Source organism: Heterodontus francisci, chromosome 11 (genome assembly GCF_036365525.1).
Source record: "Heterodontus francisci isolate sHetFra1 chromosome 11, sHetFra1.hap1, whole genome shotgun sequence".
NCBI classification, from domain to species: domain Eukaryota; kingdom Metazoa; phylum Chordata; class Chondrichthyes; order Heterodontiformes; family Heterodontidae; genus Heterodontus; species Heterodontus francisci.
The window spans coordinates 104536622-104564512 of NC_090381.1; the positions used below are offsets into that span (position 1 = coordinate 104536622).

At 43.0% G+C, this 27891-nt stretch overlaps 1 protein-coding gene across 15 annotated transcripts in view; it reads right to left on the reverse strand.

Annotated features, from left to right (window-relative positions):
* Positions 1 to 11764: 11764 nt before the first annotated feature.
* LOC137375445 (succinate receptor 1-like) overlaps positions 11765 to 27891 on the reverse strand; it is an 81566-nt gene continuing 65439 nt past the window's right edge. For 9 of the 15 annotated variants that reach the window (XM_068042683.1, XM_068042682.1, XM_068042685.1 and 6 more), the window contains 3 exons: positions 27126 to 27287; positions 19506 to 19668; positions 11765 to 15230 (listed from right to left, as the gene is read on the reverse strand). In XM_068042683.1, the coding sequence (XP_067898784.1) occupies positions 14208 to 15230; positions 19506 to 19589 (1107 nt within the window). In that variant the 5' untranslated portion in view covers positions 19590 to 19668; positions 27126 to 27287 and the 3' untranslated portion in view covers positions 11765 to 14207. The remainder of the gene's footprint in view (positions 15231 to 19505; positions 19669 to 27125; positions 27288 to 27891) is intronic. The other 6 variants (XM_068042692.1, XM_068042689.1, XM_068042691.1 and 3 more) reach the window with 4 other exon arrangements.

A 27891-nucleotide genomic window follows, 5' to 3' on the forward strand; every position in this document is an offset into this window, starting at 1 on the left:
ATTATTACTTGATACAGCCAGCACTCAATCCTTGCCAAGCCCCACTGATACCCTGATATAGCATAAGCAGCACGCGATAGACAGAGCTAAGCAATCCCATAACCAACAGATCAGATCTAAACTCTGCAGTCCTGCCACATCCAGTCGTGAATGGTGGTGGATACTTAAACAACTAACTGGAGGAGGTGGCTTCACAAATATCCCATCCACAATGATGGAGGAGCCCAGCACATCAGTGCGAAAGATAAGGCTGAAGCATTTGCAACAATCTTCAGCCAGAAGTGCTGAGTTGATGATCCATCTCAGCCTCCTCCTGAAGTCCCCAGCATCACAGATGCCAGACTTCAGCCAATTCGATTCACTCCGCGTGATATCAAGAAACGACTGAAGGCGCTGGATACTGAAAAGGCTATGGGCCCTGACAATATTCCAGCAATAGTACTGAAGACCTGTGCTCCAGAACTTGCCACACCCCTAGCCAAGCTGTTCCAGTACAGCTGCAACACTGGCATTTACCCGGCAATGTGGAAAATTGCCCAGGTATGCCCTGTACACAAAAAGCAGGACAAATCCAACCTGGCCAATTACCATCCCATCAGTCTACTCTCGATCATCAATAAAGTGATGGAAGGTGTCGTTGACAGTGCTATCAAGTTGCACTTGCTTAGCAATAATCTGCTCAGTGACGCTCAGTTTGAGTTCCGTCAGGGCCACTCAGCTCCTGCCCTCATTACAGCCTTGGTTCAAATATGGACAAAAGAGCTGAACTCAAGAGGTGAGGTGAGAGTGACTGCCCTTGACATCAAGGCAGCATTTGACTGAGTACGGCATCAAGGAGCCCTAGCAAAACTGGAGTCAATGGGAATCATGGGGAAATCTCTCCGCTGGTTAGAATCATATCTAGCGCAAAGGAAGATGGTTGTGGTTGTTGGAGGTCAATCATCTGAGCTCCAGGACATCACTGCAGGAATTACTCCTAGTGTCCTAGGCACAACCATCTTCAGTCGCTTCATCAATGACCTTCCTTCAATCATAAGTTCAGAAGTGGGGATGTTCGTTGATGTTTCACCATGTTCAGCACCATCCGTGACTCCTCAGATAATGGAGCAGTCCGTGTAGAAATACAACAAGACTTGGACAATATCCAGGCTTGGGCTGTTAAGTGGCAAGTAACATTCGCGCCACACAAATGCTAAGCAATAATCATCTCCAATAAGAAAGAATCTAACCATCTCCCCTTGACATTCAATGGCATTACGATAGCTGAATCCCCCACTATCAACATCCTGGGGGTTACCATTGACCAGAAACTGAACTGGAGTAGCCATATAAATACCGTGGCTACAAGAGTAGGTCAGAACCTAAGAATCCTGAGGCGAGTAACTCATCTCCTGACACCCCAAAGCCTGTCCACCATCTAAAAGGCACAAGTCAGGAGTGTGATGGAATACTCTGCACTTGTGTGGATGGGTGCAGCTCCAACAACACTCAAAAAACTCGACACCATCCAGGACAAAGCAGCCCACTTGATTGGCACACCATCAACAAACATTCACTCCCTCCACCACCGACGCACAGTGGCAGCAGTGCGTACCATCTACAAGATGCACTGGAGCAATGCACCAATGCTACTCAGGCAGCACCTTCCAAACCTGCGACCTCTACCACCTAGAAGGACAAGGACAGCAAATACATGGGAACATCACCACCTGCAAATTTCCCTCCAAGCCACACACCATCCTGACTTGGAACTATATTGCCGTTACTTCACTGTCGCTGGGTCAAAATCCTGGAACTCCCTTCCTATCAGCACTGTGGGTGTACCTACCTCACATAGACCACAATGGTTCAAGAAGGAATCATGGCACAGTGGCGCAGTGGTTAGCACCGCAGCCTCACAGCTCCAGGGACCCGGGTTCGATTCCGGGTACTGCCTGTGTGGAGTTTGCAAGTTCTCCCTGTGTCTGCGTGGGTTTTCTCTGGGTGCTCCGGTTTCCTCCCACAAGCCAAAAGACTTGCAGGTTGATAGGTAAATTGGCCATTATAAATTGTCACCAGTATAGGTAGGTGGTAGGGAAATATAGGGACAGGTGGGGATGTTTGTTGGGAATATGGGATTAGTGTAGGATTAGTATAAATGGGTGGTTGATGTTTGGCACAGACTCGGTGGGCCGAAGGGCCTGTTTCAGTGCTGTATCTCTAATCTAATCTAATCTAAAGGCAGCTCATCACCACCTTCTCAAGGGAAATTCGGGATGGGCAATAAATGCTGTCCTGGCCAGCGACGTCCACATCCCATGAAACAAATAAATAAGATATCCTGTCTTTCAGTGCAATAGCAAGGCTATTGTCCTTGTTTTCAAATCTCTCTATAGTCTACTTTTGTTTTTCTTGGGCAACATTCGTCAGCTGTACATCCTAGGCCCTATCCTCCATTCCTCCAACTCTGTATCACTACTCATTAGATGCTCCCTCTGCCCTCTTATGGTAGGTCAGTGGTTCAGCTATTATGCCCTTGCACCGTCAAAATTTATCAAAAGCATTTTGCCTTAAAGAAGATCAACAGGGAAGGTCAGTGATAGGGTCGAGGGCGGGAGAGATTAAATGACAAAGATGTCATGGAATAAAAGGCAAAGGGAAGTGTAATAGTTAATAGTGGTAACTGTTTTTGTGATGTTGATTGAGGGATAAATATTGGTCAGGACACCAAGGAGAACTCCCCCACTCTTCTTCAAAATAGTGCAATGGGATTTTTTATATCCACCTGATAGGACAGGCAGATCCTTGGTTTAATATCTTATCCAAAAGGCAGCTACTCTGACCATGCAGCACTCCCTCAGTACTGCACTGACGTGTCAGCCTTGATTTTTCTGCTCAAATCTTCTATCGGAACTTGAACCTACTACATTCTGACTTAGAGATAAGTGTGCTACTAATTGAGCCATGACTGACACTGAGCAAGTGGCTAATAGCTGAAGTGGCCTTTCACATAGAGTAACAAAGAGAAAAATACTGAGGACAGGGTCTATTTACATTTCAACTGCAGCACTGGTGCAAATTGGTTTGGCTTTGCATTGATAGTGCAGTGGTATTCCTAATTGATCCAGAATCAAAGGTCAGAGCCTGGCATTAGAACAAAGTGGGCTGAGACGTCCAGGGAGAGGTCAGTTTGGGTCTTACCATCTGACCAATACCATACAGCCAAAAACTCTTCACAATGATAATAAGCTTGCATGCTAAATGCACCCTTTGATGTTGTAATGGGAGGTGTGGAGAACCACAGCATTCTATAGAATGATGTGTTAAATGGCCTCCTTCATTGATTCTTATTTTTGTGAACTCAGACTGTTCTGGAGACTAAAATTGTTTTTACCTCCTGCTTTTGCAAGTGATAAACCACAAGAAATAAAAGAGAAGGTCCCTATCTCCCACTGAAGGGCGATAACCAGTTTTATTGAATCAAACACATTAATACAGCAGCTCATTGCTGTTTGTAGGAATGGCAAGAGTTTCTAACTGACTCCCTGCTAATAAACAGGGCTTAGTTATATCCTGCAGTGCAGGTGAAGTTTCATATTATTATAGTCTAATTCCAGTAAGAAAAGGCCTATAACTGTGGCTGCAACTGGGGAACAATGATATTTAATAAGATATAAGAAATGAAAAACAGATTGTGATACAAGGCTTCTCACAATATTTGAATATAATTGCAACACTTTTCTTATGAATAACTTCATAATATGACCTTTTGCAATGGGATAAGGAGACCTGGATTCTTTTGATAATCGTTTGTGTATATTGAACAGTTGAGAGACGCCGAAATCTCAATGCAATAATTAGTAACAATCTTCTTCTTCTTTGGTCTCCTTGTCTCGAGAGACAATGGGTAAGCGCCTGGAGGTGGTCAGTGGATTGTGAAGCAGTGCCTGGAGTGGCTATAAAGACCAATTCTAGAGTGACAATCATTAGTAAACATAGTCATATGAAATACTCCCACCTCCCACACAATGCCATCTAAAATCTGAGCTGTTGCCTCTACATCAGCCAATCTGCCACTGAAACCTTCATCCATGTCTTTGTCACTTTCGGACACAGGTATTCCAGTGCACTTCTAACCAGCTTCCCGTTCTCCACCCTTTGTAAGCTTCAAAGGGTCTAGTTCATATCCTATCCTGCTTATTCATCACCCATTTCTTGCTGATCTACATGGTTTCCTTCCCCCAAAACCTCAAGTTTAAAATTCTCATTCTCATCTTTAAACCTCATCAAAACTTACTCGTCCCTTTCTGTTTAATCTCTTTCTCAATGCCCCCACCCCTCCAAATGCCTGTAGCCAATCTATATCGGCATTGACCTGTCAGTCCCAATACTAAATTCATGCAGCCTGTATTTTTAGATGCCCTCGTTAAGGCCTGCCCCACTCAGAGTCTTCAGCCAGCCTGTCGGTCAGCCATCAAAGATAGGCAGTGACATTTTCTTTTGAAATTAAACAAGAAGTTCCCACAGAGTGGGAGGAGCATGAGTGCTGCCCTGACTTTGCAAGACTCATGATTGTCTCCTGCCCCGTAGCCCTGCCCCCAACCAGCCCTACCCTGCTCCACAGGCAGCATGAATTTGAAGCCTTTGCTCTGGAGAGCTTTCATGTGAGGGTGTGGCCACAGCGTATGCTGATAGGGCTTGAGGACCAATTTCTGTCTTGCTTCGGGAATGTGCTGTTCACACAGCACCCAGTCTGACTAATTTCAACCCCTATAGCCGAGAATTGAGTTACTGATATTAGAGGATGCATAGAATACATTTGAATAAAATTCCTCTGGCCACTAAAACAGCAGCCAATGTAATATTGTACAAGCATGTTAATAATTCATCTGGTAAAGAACACTGCCAACAAATTCCAAGATAATAATTTACCAGAAGCAAATTTATTCAAATATGCTGTAAAACACCAATGATAAAAAATATGGAAAATAGAAAGCAGCATGAATTTTTTTTCATTCATGGGGTGTGAAAATCATTGGCAAGGCCCATCCCTAATTGCCCTTGAGAAGGTGGTGGCAACGAATGGCTGGTAGGTGATGGATAAGCTTTTGGGAGTCAGGAAGTCAGTCACTTGTTGCAGAATTTCCAGCCTCTGAGCTGCTCTTATAGTCACAGTATTTATGTGGCTGGTCCAGTTAAGGTTCTGGTCATTAGTAACCCCCAGGCTGTTGATGGTGGGGGATTCAGTGATGGTAATGCTGTTAAAGGGGAGATGGTTAGATTCTCTCTTCAACGGATGAAATTGTCTTTTGTCATCATTCTATTAATTATTTTATAAGTTTATCCAGTGAGTAGTTGAACCAAACAAAGTGGCTATCTGTTGGAATGACTGCAGAAACTGTACCCAGGTCCCGACAGTCATATTGTGAGTGTCTGTTTATTCTCTCTGAATGCTCAGTCAGTTCCGAGAAGACTTAGACCGGAATTTTACGTTGGACGGGAGGCCCCACCCACAATCCGAAAACTCAGTGGCATGCCCGCCTCCGCCAGGCCTGGGGAGCTAGGCCGGGATTTTTCGCTCCCCAGGCTGTTAATTGGGCTTGGGCAGGGCTTCCACGTCCTTGAGGCGGGAAGTCCCGCCGAATGGAGCTGCCGGCCAATCGGTGGGCCAGCAGCTCTTAGTCCCAGCAGCGCCACTGGGAGCAGTGGCCACTGCTGGGACTATACCCAGCCATCGGAGGCAATAGGAAGGTCAGCCCCAGAACTCATGTAAGTTTTTAGGGCCTCATTGGGGACAATTGGACGGGCCCCAGTGAGGAAAGGGAGGTCAGTTTGGTGGGGGAGGGGGAGTGTTGTGCTGTGGGGGCAGTTGGGGCTTCGGGGACGGCCCTCCATGGGGATTGGGGAACCCGATCAACAGGACCCATCCCTTCCCCAACCCCACGGCCCGCCAGAAGGCTGCCTGGTTTTACTAGGCGGGGTTCTTGAGCCTTTTGCCATCCAGAAGCCAAGGGTAAAATACCAGCTATGGAGGGCGAAGGACCTTGATTGGCCTGGGCTCAGCGGGCCGTTTATCGCTGTCGCTGCCCCGCGTAAGATTGCAGCGGGGGCAGAAGGGAGTCGGGAATGGCCCCCCTGCCTCCCACTCAATTTTACGCCCCCCCACCCCCGCCACCAGCCCGCTCGTTTGGGGGCCGTAAAATTCAGGCTTCAGTGTAACTCACTCAGTCTCACTTCTTGATTTGGGTGTTGGCATAACCTACATGTGATCAATGATGTCATGTTATACATTCACATTCCCTATGTTATGAAAGCACTTCCATTTTTTGTTTTTTTGAGGACTGATATTTAAATTGTGAAGCTTTTATAAATGCTGGACCTTGTGTTTTTTTTCAAAAGAGGTCATCGGAAGGTCTTTTGGACCTGGTTTGTAAACAACCCTTACTAAAAGTCATCTGTCTTCAAATAAGTATCCAGTGGGGAAGATGTTTACAGAGAAGTGACATGTCAAGATTTATAGGGTCAAGAGGCTTGACTGTTGAGATACTGTTTTGCTTTTACTTTGGACAGTCAGTGGGGTTATGGACAGTGTTTTGAAAGGAGTTTAAAAATCCACCTCATGGACAAAACCCCAGCTCAGCCTGTTCCATCTCTTTGAAAAGCCTGCCAGACTTTCCATCTCTTTGATAAGCTCTTAGAAGCAAGGGTAAGCATAGAGAAATCGATGCTGCATTCTTCCTGAAAGGTCTGCCAACCTGATCTTCAACGTCACCTGAAAAGAACTGTTCTAGGAAGATCCCAGTGACAGCCGTCGACATGTATTTGGGACACCAGAATAAAAGGACAATTCACATTTTTCTACAACATCTCTTTTTTCTTCAAGAATTAGGAAGTATTCGGCCAAAATATTCTTTTTTGTCTTTTTGTTGTAGCAGAGCTCTAAAGAGAAAATGTCTTTATTTTTCGCTTAACCGTTGTGTATGTATTAATGTATGTGTCTGTGAGTGTGTTTGTGTGGGCTAAGGTAAAAAGGGAACTTTCATACTTCAGTCTCTGTGTTAATGCTTTGCTTCATTACTGGTTAAGTCTTGTTTTATAATAAACTGATAATTTTGTTGTTTATTAAAGAAACCTTGTTGGTGTGTTTTATTCGAGGATAAAAAGTAGGGTGTATGATTGGCCATATCTGGGTAAACATTTAAATATATATTGTGACCTTTGGAGAAGTGGAACTAGAAAAGACAATGCACTCCTCCCACCTCGGTCGTAGCACCGAGCAGTGTGGTAGGCAGATATTAGCTATGTTCCCTTGTGGTCTGGAGAGGTTTCACACTGCTCTATCATGAGAGTTGCAGCTCCTTTCGTCGGCTCCTGTGCTGTTCTTCCACTAGCATGGGGGAGTCTGCTAGACAGTTGGCTCTGATTGGTTCTAGGCTGAGGATGGGGGTTTCCTGCTGCCTAGACATCAGAACAAAAAGTTAAACAAGAAGGAAAGCCTCTTTTCAACAACCTTATTACCCCCTCTCCCCCACCTCTCCTGCCACTGGCCAATGGGAAAGGTGGAACTTCAAAGTCTTCCAGTGGTGGGAGGGGGAGCTCTGTGTCTCTCCCACCATTGGAATTTCATCTTGTCATGATATTTGTTTGGCATTGGATGGTACAGGGGAAGACATTTCCAGTTGCACCCTGACCCTCACCTTCACCAGTCTGACATTAACGCTTCTGCCATGTTCACAACCAATAGGAATGAAAGTCAAATAAAACAAGCTGGCATAAAAATTAAACTGGAAACAAAACCTTATAGCTAATCTGGACACTACCAGCTTCTTGAACCATGGGCACACTTGGCAGAGCCCATTCTGTGTTTGATAGATTTTTTCATCCATAATATGACCAAATCAAATCTTTTTGGGTATTCTGAATAACTGAAGATGGAGATTAAGGCTGCAGATTTATCACAAGTTAACATTGCAGTGTGAATGAATGCAAATTCTACTTTTTCTGAATTTCATTGAGACTTGCACCATTTTCATGTTATTAATTATCCAATCAATCTTCTGTGTACCGCTGAGAGATGTGAACAGTGTATATTCATTTAACTCGGACCTAAGAGAACCAGAGGACATGATCATAATTAACATCAGCTTCAAGCGTAAATAGAAGTATTCCCCTCTCCTTAATATAGAAAATTAATTATGGTTCAAAGGTTAGATTTTCACCTTGCCCCTGGGTGTAAAATGCACAGGGTTGTAGATCTTTGGAATTCTCTACCCGAGAGGGATGTGGACAATCAGTCATTGAATATATTGAAGACAGAGATTGATAGATTTCTAGATATTAAAGATATCAAGGGATATGGGGATAGTGTGGGAAAATGGCGTTGAGGTAGAAGATCAGTCATGATCTAGTTGAATGGCAGAGCAGGCTCGAGGGGCTGAGTGGCCTATTCCTGCTCCTATTTCCTATGTTCCTATGTTCAGTGGAAAGCAAAACCAGACAGTGTGTGTAACTTAGTGGATCATCTGTTTTATGCCTGGGTAGCAAGTTGAAAATCTATCCCGATGTGTCAAATGAAATCTCCAAAAAGTACTGCATGAAGATTTGTTTAGGAGCAGGATTGAAGCAATAAAGTTTAAGCTCAGATACTGTTACACAATGCTATAGGAAATTGTTGACCTGCACTGCTGAGATTTTGGAAATACCTGGGTTAAAATCATGCTGTGCAATAGTAGAAAGAACACTGTCATTTCTTTGTCTGCTATTTTAGCATTTTTTATTGGCTAATATATTACAGTTCAACTTGAACTATCAAGAGAAAGAACTGGTGTGGGATGAATAATGACAGCGTAAGAAATCCCAGAACAAACATAAAGTCATTCAGCATACCACGCTGACTCCAATCTGACTCCATGCTTGATCATTCGAACATGGACACTTCTCCCACACCATCTTTTGTTCCCTTTTTTCAGGAGAACTTAGTTCCTTCCTTAACTATTCTGAAAAAAAGTATCAGTGTCCTTAATATCGCTCAATCGCATCCAGTTTAAAGGCTGGCAACCCGACCCGAACCCGACGAGACCCGATGACATGTTTCGGGTTTGGGTCAGGTCGGGTTGCACTTCCGAGTACGGCATTCGGGCTTGTGTCGGGCCAGGTTAGACACGCTCTACCACAGGTAAGTGGCTCCAATGTTAATTTAATTTTTGGACTAGAAATGTGGTTTCGTTGCAGTTATTTTAAACTTGTGCAGATCAGCAACCAAGTGAAAAACGAGAGGTAAGTTGGGTTTGGGTCAGGTCGGGCACGGGAAAAAATTGAAGGACTCGGGTCGGGTCAGGCTCGGGTCGGATGTGGTTCTGTTGGGCTCGGGTCGGGCTTTTTTTGCAGACCCGAGCAGGCCTTTAACCCTGTTCCTCAAAAGATGATGATTCAGTTCTGTTTGAAAAGGTGCGAATTGATCCCAATTCAATCACCTTCGCTGAATATCTCTTCCACATGCCCACTATCCTTTGGAGGTACTGAAAAGTGTTTTCCTATTCTCTGACCTTGCTTGAGACAATGTGGAATGATATAGATTGGGTCGAGTTCACTATAGAATGGATGGTTCATGAATGGATTAGGTGCATCAAATGGTCTTTTCTGCCTCCCAACATTCCTCTGAAGATATCAACTCCAAATGAAGGACAAAGAATAGCAAAAATAATCATTTTTCCACACAATTAATATACCAAGCTTCCAAGTATATATTTGAATTCAATATCACAATAGTTTTTCAGAACATATTTATGTACAGAAAGTAAAAAAAGTTAGAAAACTAATAGATTGTATTCTCTATCTAAAAATAATCTCAAATCAAAATCTTTAAAATATAAAAATATTCCGATTTTACATTTTTGTTTACATTGTGGTTACCATACAACTGGACAGGGCGCAAAAAAAAACCTGATTTACAATGATGATACCAGAAATGCAGCAGTATAGATATCAGGAGAGGATGAACAGGCTGGAACTCTTTTCTCTTGAAAAGAGAAGGCTAAGGGGTGAGCTAATTGAGGTCTTTGAAATTAGGAAAGGTTTTCGTAGAGTAGTCACAGAGAGAATGTTTCCACTTGTGGGAAAGAGCAAGACCAGAGGACATCAATATAAGACAGTCACCAAGAAATCAAATAGGGAATTCAGAAGAAACTTCTTTACCCAGAGAGTGATCAGAATTGGAACTTGCTACCACAGGGATCAGCTGAGATGAACAGTATAGGTACGAGATAGGCATATGTGGGAGAAGGGAATAGTGGGTTATGCTGATAAAGTTAGATGAGGAATGAGGTTCGAGTGGGGCATAAATGCGGACATAGACTGATTGGACCAGATGGCCTATTTCTGTGTATTATATCCTGAGCAATCATAGATAGCTTTGGAGGGCAAGGGAATCTGGAGGCTAAAACCAGCACAGAATGGCTTCCACCTGTACAAAGATTTCTAGGATTTTACAATACAACCTGCCACCACATAACACAAAATGATTTCACATCACTGTGTTGCATCATCGCAATGAATATCATGTCTAACTGTTGCTATTCTTTTGTAATCTGAGTTAGTTTGATTGTCATACTGATATGATATATAATATAAAAAAAGTTGTGCATGACATATATTTTTTGCTGTGAATACAAGTCACAAGTGAATGGCATGACAGTGGACTTCCTTCTAAAATGTTTGTGTTTACTTCTCTTCTTTGGGCCTCCTTATCTCGAGAGACAATGGATACGCGCCTGGAGGTGGTCAGTGGTTTGTGAAGCAGCACCTGGAGTGGCTATCAAGGCCAATTCTAGAGAGACAGGCTCTTCCACAGGTGCTGCAGAGAAATTTGTTTGTCGGGGCTGTTGCACAGTTGGCTCTCCCCTTGCGCCTCTGTCTTTTTTCCTGCCAACTACTAAGTCTCTTCGACTCGCCACATTTTAGCCCTGTCTTTATGGCTGTTTGTGTTTACACTGTTCAAAATATTTGCTTGTTTTTCACTTTTGATGCTGTGTGCATGCAAAACTCTTCTTTAAATTCCAGTATTTTCCGTGTCTTTCTTGAAGGCAGTAATTGCTTGAAGGGAGATGGTCCCACAGGCCATTATTCACATTGATGACTATTCATCTGCAGGAGCCACCATGCTTTGAAGGGGAGAAAATTGCAGGGCTATGGGGAAAGATCAGGGGAGTGAGACTGATTGGATAGCTCTGCTGACACAGGCATGATAGGCAAAATGGCCTCCTTCTGCCTGGTAAAATTCTATGATTTTGCAGTTCATGGTTTCCTAACGATAATCCGTGTGGAAACCTGGGTGCAACTCATCACTGTTAACAACTTCAGTGTTCGAGAAAGCCTACTGTGATGGAGTATTGTGGCCTTGGAAGAAAGGCTAATGTGACCAAATAGCAATTAATACAATTGACATACTTGATCACGGGGTGGTTAGGAGTCTTCATGTCGATCTACAACTTGCTGCCCGGTATAAAACTGGTACTGCCATTAGATTGGTCAATAATTATAGAATTGCTTTATTTTCAATGTAAATCAATGGAAACAACAATAACAACTTGCATTTATATAGTAAAAGCAAAATACTGCGGATGCTGGAAATCTGAAACAAAAACAAGAAATGCTGGATTCACTCAGCAGGTCTGGCAGCATCTGTGGAAAGAGAAGCAGAGTTAACGTTTCGGGTCAGTGACCCTTCTTCGGAACTTCCGAAGAAGGGTCACTGACCCGAAACGTTAACTCTGCTTCTCTTTCCACAGATGCTGCCAGACCTGCTGAGTGAATCCAGCATTTCTTGTTTTTGCATTTATATAGTATCTGTAATGTATTAAAAAGTTAGAAGGAGCATTATCAAACAAACTTAGACACTGAGCAATGTAAAGAGATATTAGGACACGGAGTCAAAAGCTTGGCCAAAGAGATAGGAGCATCTCAAAGGAGGAGAATGAGGTAAAGAGACAAAGAGGTTTAGAGAGAGAATTCCAGAGCTTAGGACCCAGGCAACTGAAGACAAGGCCGCCAAAGGTAGAGCGATGAAAATTGGAGATGTGCAACAGGGTACAATTTGGGGAATGCAGAGTTCTCGGAGGGTTGTAGGGCTGGAGAAGTTACAGAGACTGGGAGCAAGGCCTTGGAGAGATTTCAATACATGGATAAGAATTTTTATGTCGAGGTGTTGCTGAAGTAAAAGTGGAGGGCGTCTATAATGGGTAGTCAATCAGATTCTGTAGCTTTATGAGCAACAAAATTAGAGAATCCACTTTATTTGGCTACAGAAGGGGAAAACTCCAGGAATTGTTTTAAGCCATGCCAGAAACTACTTAAAAGCATACTTACATACTTCAGCTAAATTTAGCTCGATAATCTCATTGGGAAATTCCCTTGTTATATTAAATATTGTTTCAGTCTACTGTTAATAAAAAGGTTGCGTCTTCCATATGGGAACCAGATTACATTGCAGGTAAATTATGTGTTTGATGTTTGAAAACAAGGGACAATAGCATGAGGACCAATGCTCTGGAGGTGGTGGGTGGGGATGGTTTATTATTCATTCTTGGTATATGGATGTTGCTGGCAAGGCCAGAATTTATTACCCATCCCTCATGCCCTTGAGAAAGTGATGGTGGACCACCATCTTGAACCGCTGCAGCCACGTGGTGAGGGCGCTCTCATGGTGCTCTGAGGTAGGTAGTTCCACGATTTTGACCCAGTGACCATGAAGAATCAACCGATATATGTCCAATGTCTAGATGTTGTGTGACCTGGAGGGCATCTAGGAGGTGATGGTGTTCCCATGCACCTGCTGCCCTTGTTGTTCTAGGTGGTGTACGTCACGAACTTGGGAAGTGCTGATGAAGAAGTCTTGGCGAGTTTTTGCAGTGCATCCTGTGGATAGTACACACTGCACCTGCAATGTACCAGTGGAGGAGGGAGTGAATGGCCCCATGTAAATTTTTTAAACAAATAAGCTGATAAGCAAGATCAACACGTTATAATATCTTAAAGGGCATTTGAGGGTGTGGGGGGTGGGTATCTCGTTTTAGCGATGGGCGTCCCAGCAAGGGAGGAACATAGCAACATAAAAAGACCCCAAAAAAGTTGATTAAGAGGTAAGTCAAACAGGACTGGAGAAAATTCTGCAGGCTGTCTTTGTAATGGGTTGTGAGCAATTGGACTGTGATTCAGATGGTCCATGAATGGTTTGAGAAACAAGTATAATTGCACAGTACCCGTCACCTGAAGTGCTTGTTTCACTCAACATTCATAGTTAATGTTTGGAAATTCCAGGGCTGTTGGGCACAGGGAGGCCTCTTGACTTGGCACAAGCCTCTTCTTAGCAACATTCGGTGCCAAAGAGAAAATGGCAGAAAAGCTCAGCGAGCCAGTTGGCAACTGAGAAGAAGGAAATGATGTGCAGCTGACAGGAAACTTGTACTCCCTTGCTGCCAGCTGCATTTGTAAAGGTAACAGGGTCTGTTTCTAGTCCGAAATTGGTCATCAGGCCTCATTAATATTTTTGTGCCTGTCATTCCTGCGCAGACAGCTTGCATGCTGAGGATGACAATTTTTATGATGCTTGCCTCACTGTCTAATTGACTTTTCAATGGTTACTTATCTTAAATTAACCATGCCTGAATGTTGCTGTGGTTTTCTCACCACTCCATTTCAACGACAATTTGCATTGGTATTTCAGAGTGTGTTTCCTCTCTTTCCTCACTTCCCCTCGTTCAGCTCCTTTTTAAATATTGTTCATCTATAAGATCTTTCAATTTTGAGGAAGGATTTATAAGCTATTTGCATGACACCTGACCAAGGGTATCCTGTTCTTGTTCGACATGTGATCTATCCTGGAGAAGGAAGAATGTCAGAATGCTCGTGGTGAAAATCCAGAGCATTACAAGAATACTTTAACTACACAGACTATAGAAGAAGAGAAACACAATGGATGCTATTATCATATTGAAACTTACTTTTCACAAAGGTTGAAATTTACAATAATGTTTATAAGTGAACTATTGTGTGAAGGGTTAGGAAGATCGAAATTACTAGATGAAATTTGCCTTCTACTATCCTGGTGGTCACATGGTAGAATAATAATGGAGTTGTTAACTAATCACAGCAATTAATCTCTATCACCAGATCCAAACATGAGGTGAGGAAAGCCACTAGTCATGGAGAACTTTGGAAAGCATGGGTTTTAGTTACAAAATGATTTCCTCTGAGCCTGTATTTAACCCAGTGGGCTTGGTGGTACTATCTTCTTTCTGATAGGTGGTCTCAGAATTTCTTAAGAAGATGGTTTTCAGCTTGTTGAAAAATTGTTCTCTGAACCTGTCCCCCAACATGAAGTAGAAAATGGGGTTTGTAATCGAGTTGAGGAAAGCAATGGGCCGACTGATAGCGTAAAGAGCCTTCACAGTTAATTTGGCACATTCTGACATGCTGTTGTTCTCCATTCTGGAAGCAATGCGGACATTACGCATGATATGATAAGGGGTGAAGAACATCAAGAAAATGACGATGGCCAATATGATCAATGTAAGGGGCTTTTCCACCTGAATCTTGGTGCGCTGTTGCTGTATTTTCTTCAGGCCACGTGCAGTTTGGATGTAGAAGAAAAGCATGATGCAGAGTGGTAGAAAAAAACCAAAAACTGTGAGATACATGCTGTAAATCAGATTGTCAGAGGCATTTCCTGAGCTGGCATAATCTAAACACAGTAGGAGGGACTTATTGCTTGTGGTATTGATATGATCAGCCTCGATGAAAATGAATATGGGCACTAACTCCAGTGTTACAAATATCCAAATACCAACACAGATGACAATGGCGTTCCACTTCTTCTGAAAAAAGTGAAGTTTCAGCGGGCTCATCACCAGTAGGTACCGATCGAAACTGATGCAACTGAGAAATAAGATGCTCGTATACATGTTAATGTGAAGGATGTATCTATTTAATACACACATTACCTGGCCAAATGTCCACTTGTTGCCTTTGCCGTAGTAGACTACGAGCATGGGAAGGGTGCAAATGAATGTCAGGTCTGTGATGGAAAGATTGAAAAGGTAGATGTTGCTGCACTTCCATTCCTTCAGACAGAATATATAGCCCCATATCACACTAAGGTTGCCTACAAGTCCTAATATAAACTCCATCCCATACATGGTTGGAAGGTAGTACTTCTCCAGTTGAGGATTGATGTTCAAACATGTGTCATTCACTTCCTAAAAATCAAAAAAAGACATAGCACAACATGGGCATCGCAAAATGGCTTATGATATATGACATGAACATCTTATAGTTTTAGAGAAATAATGTTGATATTCCAAACTGAAATATGTGAGACTGTTCTTATCATTTCAGTTTTTATATGTACAATAGTTTCACTGTATCAGGAGATAACTGGTTCGTTATTACTCAATTGACAAATTCATACAGTAGAGGACAATCAAGATCAGTTACATTCAACTGATGGTTCAATCAACTTAGAGCCATAGAACAATATAAGTTTACGACACAGGAAAAGGCCATTTGGCCCATTAAGGCTGTGCCAGCTTTCTGATGCAGCAATCTAAAAACTAACCTCTCTGCCCTGCTCTCTCCCCATAACCTTCATTCTTCTTCTATCTCAAATGCATACTCTCTTTACCTTGATCCCTGCCTCAACAATTCCCCATGACAAGGCATTCCATGCCCCAGCAATCCTCTGAGAAAGTAAAGCTCTCCTAACCTTACACAAGATAAGGGTTTGTGGTATTGGTGGTGGTGGGGGGGGCACATATTAGCATGGATTGAGGATTGGTTGACAAAAAGAAAACAATGTGCAGAAATGAATGGGTCATTCTTGGATTGACAGGTTGTAACTAGTGGGTTGCCACCAAGATTAGCTCTTGGGGATCAGCTATTTACAATGTATATCAATGACTTAGATGAGAGGACTGAACACAACATAAAAACACAAGAAATAGGTGTAGGAATACATCATATGGCCCATCGAGTCTGCTCCGCCATTCAATACAATCATGGCTGATCTTAGGCCTCAACGCCACCTTCCCGCCCGCTCGTCATATCCCTTGTTTCCCTGAGAGACCAAAAATCTGTCTATCCCAACCTTAAATGTATTCAATAATGGAGCATCCACCACCCTCTGGGGTAGAGAATTCCAAAGATTCGCAACTCTTTGAGTGAAGTCATTTCTCCTCATCTCAGTCCTAAGTGATCGGTTCCTTATCCTGAGACTGTGCCCCCATGTTTTAGATTCCTGTACTAGCAGAGACAATCTCTCAGCATCTACCCTATCCAGCCCCTTCAGAATCTTATCTGTTTCAATGAGGTTGCCTCTCATTCTTCTAACCTGCAGAGAATTTACTCAGTCTCTCATCATAGGACAACCCCCTCATCCCAGGGACCAATTTAGTGAACCTTCACTGTACCATCTCCTTCTCAAATGAGGAGACCAAAACTGCACATGGTATTCCAGATATGGTCTCACCAGAACCTTGGACAACTGAGTGTAATGTATCCAGGTTTGTTGATGATACAAAGCGAGAATGGTGATAGATTGGGAAAGGGGAAGGTGCAACGAGACCTGGGTGTCCTTGTACACCAATTGCTGAAAGTAAGCATTCAGGTGCAGCCAAGTAGTTAGGAAGGTGAATGGTATGTTGGCCTACATTGCAAGAGGATTCGAGTACAGGAGCAAGGATGTCTTACTGCAGTTATACAGGGCCTTGGTGAGACCACATCTGGAGTATTGCGTGCAGTTTTGGTCGCCTTATCTGAGGAAGGATGTTCTTGCCATAGAGGGAGCGCAAAGAAGATTTACTAGGCCGATTGCTGGGATGGCAGGATTGACGTATGAGCAGAGATTGGGTCGACTGGGCCTATATTCACGAGAGTTTAGAAGAATGAGAGGGGATCTCATAGGAACCTATAAAGTTCTAACAGGACAAGACAGGCTAAATGCAGGGAAGATGTTCCCGATGGCTGGGGAGTCCAGAACCAGCGGTCACAGTCTCAGGATATGGGGTATGCCATTTAGAACCGAGATGAGGACTAATTTTTTCACTCAGAGGGTGGTGAACCCATGGAATTCTCGACTGCACAAGGCAGTGGAGGCCAAGTCATTAAATGCATTCAAGAAAGAGATAGATATATTTCTTAATGCCAAAGGGATTAAGGGATATTGGGAGAAAGCGGGAACAGGGTACTGAATTAGACAATCAGCCATGATCTCTTTTGAATGGTGGAGCAGGCCCGAAGGGTCGAGAGGCCTACTCCTGCTCCTATTTTCTCTGTTTCTATTTTTCTGGATGGGAAAGGAGAGGGATAAAGACATGCCGGGGGAAATTTATAACCACAAGCGAGGTGGATGGTGCGGGTGTTGGTGTGTGATGGAGGGGTGTGGGGGTGTTAAAGATAGAAAAACTGCTGGGATTTCGGAAACCTGGGGCTGGATCTTCAATCAGGGTTTGGGAACTGGAAATGGGAGCTGGTGCCAAGTCCTGACACTGCACAGCGTGCTTCAGACACGACCATAGGGATTTTCAAATCCTCAGCCGTGGCGAGACCACACTGCAGTAAACCTTTAGTATCCATATCTAAGGAAGGAGATTCTTGCCTGAAAGGGGGTGCAACAAAGGTTCACGAGATTGATTCCTGGGATGAGAGGGTTGTCCTATGAGGAGAGAGTGAGTCGAATGGGCCCATTCTCTCGAATGTTCAGAAGAATGAACACTGACAGGCTGTTTTCGCTGGCTGAGTCTAGAACTCAGGTCACAGTCTCAGGATAAGAGGTTGGCCGTTTAGGTCTGAGATGTGGAGAAATTTCTTCACTCAAAGAATTGTGAATCTTTGGACTTCTCTACCACAGGAGGCTGTGGCTGCTCAGTCGTTGAGTATATTGGGAGGAGGATGGGGGAGGAGGGGGGTGTGGGGGTGGCTGTACAGATACACCTGAATGATGACTGGACTAAAAAGGTTAAATTATGAGGTCAGGTTGCATCGACAGGCCTTGTATTCCCTTGAGTATAGAAGATTAAAGGGTGATCAAATTGAGGAGTTTAAGAAGATTAAAGGATTTGAAAGGGTAGATAGAGAAAAACTATTTTCTCTGGTGGGAGAGTCCAGAAGCTGGGGGCATAATCTCAAAATTAGAGCAAGGTCAATCAAGGGTGATATCAGGTGGCACGTCTTCACACAAAGTGTTCTGTAAATTTATAATTCTTTCTCCCAAAAAGCTGTTGAGGTTGGAGGTCAACCGAAAATTTCAAAACTGAGCTTGATAGATCTCTGTTAGGTAAGGATATTAAAGCTTACAAAACCAAGTTGGATAGATGGAGTGAAGATACAGATCAATCATGATCTTCTTGAATGACTGAACAGGCTCAAGGGAATGAACAGGTTCCTCCTGTTCCCATGTTCCTCGTAACCTTGATCTGAAACTGCCGCTTTGTTGAGCTTTTATCCTCATTTTCCATGAAGGCACTTCAATGATCACTTTTCATATTTTCTTCACCTCTCCCCCTGTTCCCCCTGCCCCCGCAGTTTTCTCCCTGACTCTCAGGAAAGGTGTGAAACAGCTACGGTTCCTCTGTCACTGCCTTTCACTTCAAGTGGCCATTGTTCGTGCATCAACCTCGGCTGTGAGTGTTGACAAAACCTTCAACTGAGGTGAAAGTTGAAAGTGAGGCATCGCACATAAGTCAGAAGCAAAATACTGCAGATGCAATAAAGCTGAAGCAAAAGCAGACAATGCTGAAAATACTCAGCAGGTCAGTTCTGATGAAAGGTCGCAGACCTGAAACGTTAACTCTGTTTTGCTCTCCACAGATGCTGCCTGACCTGCTGAATATTTCCAGCATTTTCTGTTTTTGCATCTAAGTCAGATCCTGGTCCTCCCCTGACATCCAGACATAAACCCTTTCCCACAGGAACTCTTGATAATAATCAGAATTCCTGATTTCCCAGAAATGCTGACATGATTCATCGTAAATAAAGCAAAACTAATTTGCATTTATACGGTGCCTTTCACAACCTTACGATGTCTCAAAGCACTTCCTGGCCAATGATATCCTTTTATGAAGTGCAGTCACTGTTTTCATGTAGTGAAATGTGGCAATCAAGGTCCCACAAGCAGTAATGTGATAATTGACAAGATAATCTATTTTAGTGATGTTGGTTGAGAGCTCCCCTGCTTTTACATTCACCTGAATGGGCAAGAAGTGCCTCAAAAAGTTGTAGCTACAGTAATGAGGAGGGACTTGGAATACTGACACTATTCCAATGGTGCAGGGAAGACTTTAAGGCAGTGATGGTGAAAACAGATGGATGAGATCGAACAGGCTGAATGGATTTACCTGTCCATATTTATCTTGTTATATTAAACATATATTAAATTGGAAAGATGCATATTGAAAGAGTTCATTCTTCTATCTAATGAAGGTAGTCAATTGTCATCACAGTGCTGAAGTTAGAAAATACAAAATGTGTTAACATACCATATTGGGGTGTAGTTTTTCCCACTTAGTCAGAAGCTGGGAGGTTGAAAACGTAGACCACACCTCGGTTACTATGCCCGACATTCGGTACAATGGCCTGATCCTAGATATTCACAATGTTCTGTTTTCATAAGCTGGAAGAATGTGGAATAATGTTTATATTCTGAAAAGAAGAAGGGAATTAGTTTCTGTTAAGTGTAATGACAGCCTTCTGTTGACAAAGACAAGAGGAAAATTAATGCAAAGGGAATGAGAAGTGAATCATTTGGTGTTGACAGTTACTGCCCAGCTTTTCCATTCTCACATTTATTCTCGAGAACTATTGCAATAGTAGAGGGCGTGGTTCGCTAACAGTTTAATCACCAATGTCATTGTCAATAGTAGTGCTGGTTAGAAATAAAGAATTTGCATTTATATAGTGCCTTTTGCAACCTCAGGACGACTCAAAGAGCTTTGCAGCCTTCGAGGTCTGGTCACTTTTATAATGCAGAAAACACGGCAGCTAATTTTGCCCAGAGCAAGGATCCACATTAACAATGGGATAAAGCCCAGAAAATCTGTTTGTGACATTGGTTGAGGGGTAAATGTTGTCCAGGATATTGGGCCAACTCCTTCCTTGAACTTGTGCTATGGAGTCTGTGGTGCTTCGACTGGAAATAACACACACGCAGACGCAACTTAATCGGCAATGTTATCACCCTCCTTTATTCATATATCCTCCCAACAGAGACAGCAGTGTTACAATCTGATCAACTCTCATGATATATTGCACTCCCTCCCCACTGTAAAAAAAATGATTACCTCACATGCAATATTTTTTTTTATTCATTCATGGGATGTGGGCATTGCTGGCCAGGCCACCATTTATTGCCCATTTATCTCTCTTGTTGGAGATGGTCATTGCCTGGCACTTGTGTGGTGCAAATGTTACTTGCCACTTATCAGCCCAAGCCTAGATATTGTCCAGGTCTTGCTGCATTTCTACACAGACTGTTTCAGTATCTGAGGAGTCACGAATGGTGCTGAACATTGTGCAATCATCAGCAAACATCCCCACTTCTGACCTTATGATTGAAGGAAGGTCATTGATGAAGCAGCTGAAGAAGGTTGGGTCTTGGACACTACCCTGAGGAACTCCTGTAGTGATGTCCTGGAGCTCAGATGATTGACCTCCAACAACCACAACCATCTTCCTTTGTGCTAGGTATGACTCCAAACAGTGGAGAGATTTCCCATTGACCTCAGATAAAAGCAAAATACTACGGATGCTGGAAATCTGAAATAAAAACAGAAATTCTGGAAATACTCAGCAGGTCTGGCAGCATCTGTGGAGAGAGAAGCAGAGTTAACATTTCAGGTCATTGACCCTTCTTCAGAACTAGCTTCTCTCTCCACAGATGCTGCCAGACCTCCTGAGTATTTCCAGCATTTCTTGTTTTTACCCCAGTGACCTCAGTTTTGCTAGGGCTCCTTGATGCCTTATTAGGTCAAATGCTGCCTTGATGTCAAGGACAGTCACTCTCACCTCACCTCTTGAGTTCAGCTCCTGTGTCCATGTTTGTGCCAAGGCTGTAGTGAGTTCAGGAGCTGAGGGGCCCTGGCGGAACCCAAACTGAGCGTCACTGAGCAGGTTATTGCTAAGCAAGTGCTGCTTGATGACACCTTCCATCACTTTACTGATGATTGCGAGTAGGCTGATGGGGCGGTAATTGGCCGGGTTGGACTTGCCCTGCTTTTTGTGTACAGGACATACCTGGGCAATTTTCCACATTGCTGTGTAGATTCCACTGTTGTGACTCAATCATTCTGAACAATAAATGAAATTTAACAGGTTGGGTTGCCTGTTTGTTTTTTTCTTGCAATCACAATCAATACATATATAACAAATACAGAGTAAATTCCATGTAAAAAAAATTCTATTGCCTCAACACCAGTGTGTGTTCCCCTGATGGGTTTCATTAGAAATGTGTCTTTGATGGAATAACACCTAACCTCCTACCTCTTGCATATTTCTGATAGGTAGATGATATGTTTGCTATATTTGAATCCGCAGCTGCATGCAATAATTTCCTTGCACATCTTAATAGGCTCCATCCTGTGCTCAAATTCACCTTTGAAATTGAGCAGTCAAATGCCCTTTCCTTTCCTTGACATACTAGTTGAGAAATCTGTTGAGGGGTTCTCTACCACGGTCTAGCGCAAACCTACTTTCACTGGTCAATACACACGTTGGGATTCTTACAGTTCCATGTGCTATAAGATTGTCCAGATCGGCAACCTCGTAAATAGGGTCTGAGCCATTTGCTCACCATGCAAGCTTGATGCTGAAATAGGGTGAATCAAAGACATCCTGCATGACAATGTCTATACTGATCAGATCATTTCTCGCTGTTTATCATGCAAACTTATGAATGGGCCTCAGGCTGTCTTTTTCTGCCCTGAAAAGTGCCCAGTCTACCTCAGATTACCCTGGAAGGGTAATGTATCCCAAAAATTCAAGCAACGGGTAAAGCTAGCTGTTTCACGCTGCTACTATGCAGTAGCATCACGTGTGGTGTTCGCCACTAACAGAATGTTGCCGTCAAGCCAAAAAGATGTTTTGCCTATCACACAAATGAGTAACGTGATATATGAATTTTAATGCCAGTGTGATGCTAGGTATATAGGCCACACATCCCAAAGACTGGTGGATCGAATCAAACAGCATGTCCCTTCTGCTGTTCGTAATGGGCAAGGTACGGGCCGTACCCAACCAGCTGGTGCTTGTAAAACTCAAAGCACAGTGTCCAACATTAGATGTGATTCCGCGATTGGACAACATTTGCTAAATAATCCATAGTGTGCTAAGAATTATGCTGACAACCAATTTAAGTTTGTCAGTCGGGCTCACTGTGTGGCGCATTAATACACAGGGCCCTGTTCTTTGCAGACAGAAAGAACATGTACAAACATTGCACCCGTTTCAGCTGAACAAAGTAAGTGACAGCTGGTTCATTCCTCAGGGGAGTGCCTTGACCAATCAGAGTCAAGCTGCCTGGTTTAAATTTTAAACAAAGCTTGGCAGTTAACTGTCAGTCACCATAAACAGGTGCATTCACCATGGCAATGCTTCTACCAATCAAAGTTCACTTGCCAACTAATCAGCACTCTCTTCGCATGCACTATAAGTTGTCGTTTTCCCTTCCATTGGTTATAATTGCGATTGATGATTGCAAGCCGAAAAGCTTCGGCAACATGTCACTATTTTCAGCAATACTAAAGTGAATTTCCTACTGCACAGGTACTTGTGAAACTTTGTGACAGCAAATATGATGACGAATGCCTCTTTCTTATCTTGTGATTAATTTTGCTCTGACTTCATTAACATACGTGAAGCATATGCTACACGCCTCTCCACACCATCTTCCATTATGTGAGATACCACCACATCTATCTAACCCTTGTGGTGAGGTATCACACACTATAATCAGTTATTTCTTGGAATCATAGTAAATCAAAACAGCATCATTGGTCAGTCCTTACTTCATTTCTTCAAATGCTTTCTGGCACTCTACAGGTCACACTAAAGCGATTCCTTTTTGAGCAGTTCAGACAGTGGGATGAACGTGTTAGCTGAGTCTTTCAACGGTTTCCATTTTTTGTTAAAACTTGAGAATCTATATTTTAAAAACTGAAAAGGATTTCATGGATGCTGGAATCTTGAAGAAGCTGAACTTTGGGTGTTTTTCTTAAAAGGAAGGTCAACAGAATGTTGACCAGTAGACAAATCTTACTGGAAAGCATCTGATTTCAAATAAACATAGCAGGAGGTTGTGTTTTGACCTGAAGAGCTATTTGCATATTGACAAGTCAGGATTTATGGCTGTCATAGGACTTGCCTCTGGAAAGGATTTGTTTAATTTTTAACTGTTGAAAGAGCCAGTGAGTGTTTGGCCAAGAACAGAAAGATGTTTGCCTGCCTGGAGAACAGAAGAAGACCCTGCTTATCTTGCTCTTGAAAAGAAAAATCCTGTATAAAGTTGTACTGTTATCTCTCTCTTTGAAGACATTCTGCATCTTTGAAGGAATTTTGCATCGAATGTGTGAGAATTGAAACCTTTGTTGCTGCACACCTGATGTAAGACCTATGTGAAGCCTTCTGTAGCTGCATCTCTTGAAAGCCTACTCGGACTATTCATCAACATCACATGGAAAGAATGGTTCCAGGAATATTCCTAGTGGTAGCCCCCTATTCGCTTTTGGGACACCTCGCCAAAACAAAGGACTCCCACACTTTCTCTTCAGTCTAAGTTTTTTTTATTCCTTCCATTTCTTTATAACAGCTGTAAACAGAAATCCTTTTTTTACCCTGGTTAACTGGTTGTGTATGTGAGTGTGTGTGAGGGTGAGGATAAAAATAAGGGGCTTTAATATTTCAATTCGCGTGTATGTTTACTTTATCATTAGTTCAGACTTGGGGTATAATAAATGGATAATTCTATTGTTTATTAAAGAAACCTGGTTGGTGTGCTTTATTCTGGGGAAAAATAGAGTATCTGATTGACAGTTTTGGTAAGTCGGAAAGTTTAAATACATGTTGTGACCATGGGATAGGAAGTCAGAAATGCTCCATCCATCAATATCGGCGACCACACTCTGGAAGTGGTTCAAGAGTTCACCTACCTTGGCTCAACTATCACCAGTAACCTGTCACTCAATGCAGAAATCAACACGTGCATGGGAAAGGCGTCTGCTGCTATGTCCAGACTGGCCAAAAGGGTGTGGGAACATGGCGCACTGACACGGAACACAAAAGTCCGAGTGTATCAAGCCTGTGCCCACAGTACCTTGCTCTATGGCAGCAAGGCCTGGACAACGTATGTCAGCCAAGAGCGACGTCTCAACTCATTCCATCTTCGCTGCCTCCAGAGAATCCTTGACATCAGGTGGCAGGAGCGTATCTCCAACGCAGAAGTCCTCGAGGCGGCCAACATCCCCAGCATATACACCCTACTGAAAAAGCGACGCTTGAGATGGCTTGGCCATGTGAGCCGCATGGAAGATGGCAGGATCCCCAAGGACGCATTGTACAGCGAGCTCGTCACTGGTATCAGATCCACCGGCCATCCATGTCTCCACTTTAAAGATGTCTGCAAACGCGACATGAAGTCCTGTGGCATTGACCACAAGTTGTGGGAGTCAGTTGCCAGTGATCACCAGAGTCGGCAGACTGTCATAAAGGCGGTGCTGAAGAGTGGCGAGTCGAAGAAACTTAGCAGTTGGCAGGAAAAAAGACAGAAGCACAAGGAGAGAGCCAACTGTGTAACAGCCCCGACAACCAACTTATCTGCAGCGCCTGTGTAAGAGTCTGTCACTCTAGAATTGTCCTTTATAGCCACTCCAGGTGTTGCTTCACAATCCACTGACCACCTCTCGGGGCTTACCCATTGTCTCTCGAGACAAGGAGGCCAAAGAAGAAAAGAAAAAGATGTTGTGGCCTGTGGAGAAGTGGGAATAGAATAAACAGTGCACTCCTTCCAACTCGGTCGTAACATAAGGTGGGGATGAACTTAGAATAATGCACAACAATCCCTTTTCCTAACTGGGTGTAAGGTACTTGTCTGGCCTTGCAAAATGTCAGCTGTACATTGTCCTTTATCTTGTCTTCAGCCTTATGATGCCTAATTTTATCATTTGATCCTCCTTTCTCAAAAACCACATTGTGCTGTTTTAGCACTTTCTCAATGCCAGACGTACTCTTACTGATCCCTACTGTAAATAAGTCAACCCAGTTTAACTGTATCTTCTTAAGCCAATTCCTTCCCAACTACTAGCAAAGGCAAGTAATAGGATGCATCATCATATTCCACTCTAGCGCTCACTTGACCTAACACTGGGATACTGTTATTGGAATAACCAGTTTCACACCAGTTTTGCCGAAGGGAATGTGACTTAGGGATTTCTTGTACTCTCCTTCCGAGATAACAGGCACTGCTGCAGCTGTACCGATGATGAAAGCAAACAGTGAATCTTCTACTTTCATTCTACTACGGGTGCTGGAATTATATCTTCAGCCATATTACTCTCAGCTTCCATGTGTTGTTTTTGTTGATGGCTGACAGAGTACAACTCTTGATCTTCCTGCTTGATAACATCAACTTCTGTTTCCATATTTATCATATGTGCATTTGAGGACTTCCAGGCTTCCACACTAGCTTTTGATCTATCCTGACCTCGACCTGACGCTTAATTGCGAACCGACGCTTGGCCCTGATCTGGTGCTTGACTGCGACCTGGAGCTTGACCGCAACCTGGAGCATTAATGTTTCCTCTAATCCTGCATGCCATTTGGATATGACCGACTTTCCCTCAGGCATCGCATTTTGACTGGAATAAGAGACATTGAGATCGTTTGTGTCTGTTTCTGATACTGCAGAGTTGGCTGCTGAAATCCCACTGAAATCCAGTGGACCTCACCAGCCGGCTTGGAAAAAGAACTCCCTTGTAATTTGCAACTATCTCTTCCTGCCACTCCCATGGCCGTGGCCTCATTGTAGGCATCCCTCCACATCAGCTTATTTCCTTTACTCAACAACTATGCTGGGATTTTATAGTTCTTCAAGCCTCCTTTGAAATTGTTTCCAAGGTTCACACCATACCAACACTGGTGAGAGAGTTTCTTTATGTTAAGAATGTAATCTGCTACAGACTCACTTGGCAACTGTTTCCTCTGATGGAATGCAACTCTCAGTGCGATTTTTATACTTAGTCGTGCCATAATACAAGTCCAGAATCTCATTTATTTTGGTGTTCTCAGAGTACTGGGGTCTGTCGGCTAGCACTGGTTAGACACTATATCAAAGGCATCTAGCCCCATCATGGTGAGGAACACATTAACTTTATCCTCATCACCTATTTTATTTGCTTTCATCCAAATGTTAAGCCTTCATTCATAATTCCTCCAGTCTTCTTTGTCAGTGTTGAATTCCCCCATTGACCCCAAATAATCTTTTTGTGCCTTCTTCATGCAACTACATACACCACTCAATCTAAATTCACATCTGCTCACATATCTGACTGAGATGTGCAATAACGTGAAATCTGGACACAGCGCAATCTTTCTGAACTGCTCAAACATTCTCAAATTTAACTTCAGGGTTTTCAAAAAGTGTCACAATGTTCTCCAGTCCTTGATTATTCCAATGAAATGTAAAAAAAAAAATCCATCTCTTTTTCATCGCTACCTTTCTGTGGTGTTTGGACCGGACTGAGATGAGAAGAAATTTCTTCGCCCAGACAGTAGTGAGTCTGTGGAATTCGCTACCACAGAAAGCAGTTGAGGCCAAAACATTGTATGTTTTCAAGAAGGAGTTAGATATAGCTCTTGGGGTTTAAAGGGGTCAAAAGGTATGGGATGAAAGTGGGAACAGGCTACTGAGTTGGATGATCAGCCATGATCATAATGAATGGTGGAGCAGGCTCGAAGGGCTGAATGGCCTACTCCTGCTCCTATTTTCTATGTTTCTATGAAATACAGAGACTCACACAGAGACTCTACTAAATCGACCATGATGTCTCACTCTCTTATTCAATATCATCTCCCAGCAGAGAGGGCAGTATTATAAAATGATCAGCTCTTACCATATACTAGAATTCCTGAAGAGTCCAGGGTAATCCTGGAGGGTTGGCAACACAAGTGTGGGATGTCAGGTGAGTTTAGGATCCACTTCAATTGGGATGTCCTCCTGCCTGGGGTCAGATTCCAATAAATAATTGTACACCACCAAGAATCTCAATGACCTTCTGGTATGGAAAGGGAGAAAATATATTTTTTAAGTTATTTAAATGTATCTGGGACATCAAAAAACAAAGTTCAGAGTTTCATGAATTCAGTACTGAGTCATGCACTAGTTGCAAATAGAAGTCGATTCAGCGTAAATTGATGTTTCAGCATGCCATGATTTATCAGTTGGAAGATGGCAAAAAGCAAACGAAGAAAAAATGTTTTACTTCAGTAAAACATAATCTATGTCGCCTTCTACATCTACATGTGAACTATCTCAATTCCTCATCAGAAAGTGCTGAAAATAGAACTAATATTTATAAATGGAGCCTAGTTCTCTTTCACCATCAAGCTGCTAAATTTCACACATGACTGTCCTGTTTATATCCCTCTCTTGAATCAGCAGACTCCACACACACTGGCATTTCAGTCAACTGTAATTTAACTCAGAAGTCACTTAGCAATCATCACATGCAAACCATCACATGCCGGTTCACAAACCTATTCTATATGTTATCTGTGTTTTGGTGTCAGGTGATAACTGGAACTTATTTAAAAATTTATTAAAACAATTGTCAGGGCCCTGTAGCTTTTTTTCAGGAATATGCAGTTTGCCTTTAAGGC